The sequence below is a fragment of the Brassica oleracea genome, chromosome C7 (assembly GCF_000695525.1).
Source record: "Brassica oleracea var. oleracea cultivar TO1000 chromosome C7, BOL, whole genome shotgun sequence".
Taxonomy (NCBI): domain Eukaryota; kingdom Viridiplantae; phylum Streptophyta; class Magnoliopsida; order Brassicales; family Brassicaceae; genus Brassica; species Brassica oleracea.
Genome location: NC_027754.1, coordinates 29590216 through 29593744, shown reverse-complemented (window position 1 = coordinate 29593744; position 3529 = coordinate 29590216). Strand labels below are relative to the sequence as shown.

Here is a 3529-nt window from a genome sequence, read left to right as displayed (position 1 = left end):
CTACTCTGCAGCCGTTAGACTAGCTTCAGGGGCTAGCCATATGGGCGCAAAGGCACTAACTGAGGGGTTGAGTTTGCGTAGTCGGCCACCTTTGGCGAGTCTATCCGCACGTGCATTTTGTGATCTTGGGATAGCAGATATAGAGAAGCTTGAGAAATCAGAGGATAAAGCTTTAATCTCGTCTAGCTCCAGCGCTAAGGCTGGTCATTCCATGTCTGTGAGTATGATCTTCACCAGTTGTTCACAATCCGACAGAATTTGAATCTCTCTTCCCCCGCTTTTAAGTATCTCCTGCATCGCCCAGATTATGCCTTCCGCTTCCGCATGGAGAGGTGAAGCCGAGCTGATATTACCCTTGAACCCGAACAGGATGGTTCTTTCATCGTCGAGGAGCACAAACCCGAGTCCTGTATCGCCCTGATCTTCGATCCAAGATGCGTCAACCTGGCATTTCCACATCCCTACTTCAGTTCCCTGGCTCGTCTGATCGCCACCTACAGGCTGATCCTCTCCCCCAATGTTGATAATCTCTGCTACCATTTGAGCTACATGCCAGCTCTCGGCTTCTTTTGTCGCCATTTGAATCGTATCCATCGAGGTATGTCTTTATTGTTAAAAACCTTATCATTCCTTGCTTTCCATATGTACCATCTCATCCATGGAAATGTCTCCAATTGCTGCGCGTTCACTCCTCGTGTTCTGGCTCTGAACAGTAGGTAATCAAAGTTAGCGTAGAGAGAACTACTCGGGAAATACCCCGGAGATGTTGGAATAGAAGACAGAGCCCAGCATTGAAGGGCTGGTGGGCATTCCAAAAGAGTGTGGTTGATTGATTCTGTCTCTGCTCCACACCGGACACAAGAGCTTTCGCGAGCACAGTGACGATGCTTCAGTTGCTCCACCGTCGCAATAAAGCCGGAGATTGAGTTCCATAAAAAGTGTTTGAGCTTTCTTGGTGCTTTTAGTTTCCAGATCGCTTTCTTGGGAGTTAAGGTACTAGGTTCTGCGACTGTTGGGAACAGAGTCCTAGTTCTCATCTCGTGAGCCATCTCGTATCCCGATTTGACCGTGTAGAGCCCTGACTTTGTTAAATTCCAGCTTACACAATCCCGACTGCCAGTTCTACTTATGCGTAGTGATAAGATTCTCGGGATATCTTCGGCTCCCACAGATTCATTGAGCATGTTCCTGTTCCAGGTCTGAGATTGATGATCAATCAGATGTACTCTGAGGTCCTGATCGTAGTGGGACGTGCTGGTCAATTATATAATTATGTTATTGGTTTAGTGGGTCACGTGTTGTTATTTAACAAACAATTGGGCCTTTTTAATTACAACAGGTCCACAGCTACCATATATATCAAAGCTTAATAAACGTAAATCTATATATTATGGGCCCTTGAAATTGGTGGACCCGGTGCTGTTGCACCTTCGGCATATAGAGCCGGCACTGTTAATAGTGTCTGCGAATGTTAATTTGATCGATTTAACGAGTTCAAAGAGTAATTGCATAATCTATCAAAATCCACGTTCTTTTTTAGTGGATTTTTAACTACCCGTTATGTAATAAATTGTTTTAGATTTCTTAATTTTAGCATCTCAACCTATATTCTCAAAGTTGAAATGAAGTTAAATATGAGATATACCATCTTTTAATAATTGGATATACAGTAATAGTTTGATGAAATTATAGGTCTGAATAGCAACATGCATAACAATTGTGCATAACAATTGTGGTGCATCCGTAATATTCAATTTAAAGTTTGAAATGGCTTAATTTTTAATGAGGTCTTCGATGATTTGAATGAAAAACTACTATACTATAGTATATCATCAAAAACCATGAAATCTGAGTTTTATTTTTTTTTAATTAAAAAACTTCACTCAAACGCTTTAAAATCATTTGAAAATTTTAAACTCCACAATTAAAATATTTTCAATGACAATGAATTTTAGAATATTTTATAAAATATCAAGTTCAATAATAGTGGATTTTAAATATTTTTTTTTTAAATCATATTTAAATAACAGTGGATTTATTATTATAATACAAATCAATTAAAATTCTCAGTTGAATACACTTCTTTTTTGCCCAAAAAAATACACCCCTTTTTATGTTTAAGTACAAATATATACTAGATAAGAATTTGTAAAATAAATTCGTTATCTTTGGTTTTAAAAAGACTTACAAATTTTGTTAAATCAAAAACCTGATTCCTAACAATTGTTTATTCGGTTTATCCAATATATGTAAGAAGGATCTAGAGGTGTACAGAAGAAAAAAAGAGTAGAACCCAATCATAACTTATTGCTAATTTGTGTTGGTTATTTGTGTCATATAGTTCGACTTTTAAAAATGTGCCATATTATATGAAACGCGTGATAAACTTTTATTTTCATTCGTTGTCCAATTCATTAGGATATTGTTTCTTTTTCTTTTCTCTTGTCGTTTGTTCAATTTCTTTGTTTTTCATGGAGGTGGAGCTATTGAGCCCATCATGTGTATACAGATAAGTATTAAAGAAGAATATTTTTATTGAATCAAGTCTCTCCACAACGATGGAAGTATAAGTAGAAGCACACACTATTTGCAAAATAAACTAAAGAACATAAACGAGTGAGAAGGAAAGAAAACAAAACACTACGAAGCTAAGCTCAAAGAACAAAAAAAAGAAACGAAATCTTAGTGATGGGGGTGGGGTGTGAAGGAATCGCGTAGCCACTTGATGAAGCGGTCGAAAGGTGACAACTGCATCTTCTTCGGAACACTTTTGGATAGTGGTCGCACCACAACTCGAAGCTTAAGCCCAGCCTCACAATGACCAATCTTTGAGGTAATAAAATAGCGGATTCCTGGTTTCGTTAGCCTTATGAGATCTTGTCCAGCATTGTGCACGGCAACAGGAGAAATAGTGTCGCAAGATTTGAACTCAAGATCACTGTTGATTTCTAGGACGTCATCGACTTGGTCGTTGTAGTAGAAAAGAAGATTGTCTCCCACATGAAACTGTTTCTCCTCACTCCACTTGGAATAGAAGTCACTCTCTTCAGGAACCCTCCATTCGTTGGAGTCACCGACCTTGTAATCTTTTCCGAAGGAAAGGATCTTTCTCGGTGGTGGTGGAGGAGGAATCATAGGATGGTCATGGACGACAAAAACGACGAGTTTCTGTCCGGCTACGCATTGAGAATGATTTGAGGTGATGAAGAAGTGATAACCTGGTTCCGTGAGAGTCACGACATCGTGCCCTGTGTTGTAGACAGCTTTAGGAGAAAGGGAGTTGCAGAATTGGTATTCCAAACGACTGGAAACTTGAGTGACGTCGTTGACGTTGCCATCATATTCGAACATCAGAGAATCCCCCACTTGGAATTCCTTACGCTTAGCCCATTCATGATAGCTACCGTGCTTCGCTCTCCATCCCTTCGAGTCTCCCACTTTGTAGATTTTTGCCGAGCAACAACATCCCATTAGAACCATCACGAGCACGAAACAAAACATTCTTGTTGTTGTCGCCATTATTAATAGA

At 39.4% G+C, this 3529-nt stretch overlaps 2 protein-coding genes across 2 annotated transcripts; both read right to left on the bottom strand.

Moving 5' to 3' along the window:
* On the bottom strand, nucleotides 1–540 carry LOC106303041. Its single transcript, XM_013739413.1, has 2 exons — nucleotides 246–540; nucleotides 1–200 (listed from the first exon to the last, which is right to left on the bottom strand). Exons 1-2 carry the CDS (start codon nucleotides 538–540, stop codon nucleotides 1–3), a joined length of 495 nt encoding a protein of 164 aa, XP_013594867.1.
* Nucleotides 541–2682: 2142 nt separating this feature from the next.
* On the bottom strand, nucleotides 2683–3529 carry LOC106303040. The gene has a single exon (XM_013739412.1). It carries the CDS (start codon nucleotides 3517–3519, stop codon nucleotides 2683–2685), a length of 837 nt encoding a protein of 278 aa, XP_013594866.1. The 5' UTR covers nucleotides 3520–3529.

Coding starts and splice junctions, on each gene's coding strand:
- LOC106303041 (XM_013739413.1), bottom strand. CDS start 540: ATGGTAGCAGAGATTATCAACATTGGGGGAGAGGATCAGCCTGTAGGT. Junction 201..245: donor GATTCAAATTCTGTCGGATT/GTGAACAACTGG, acceptor TGGAATGACCAG/CCTTAGCGCTGGAGCTAGAC.
- LOC106303040 (XM_013739412.1), bottom strand. CDS start 3,519: ATGGCGACAACAACAAGAATGTTTTGTTTCGTGCTCGTGATGGTTCTA.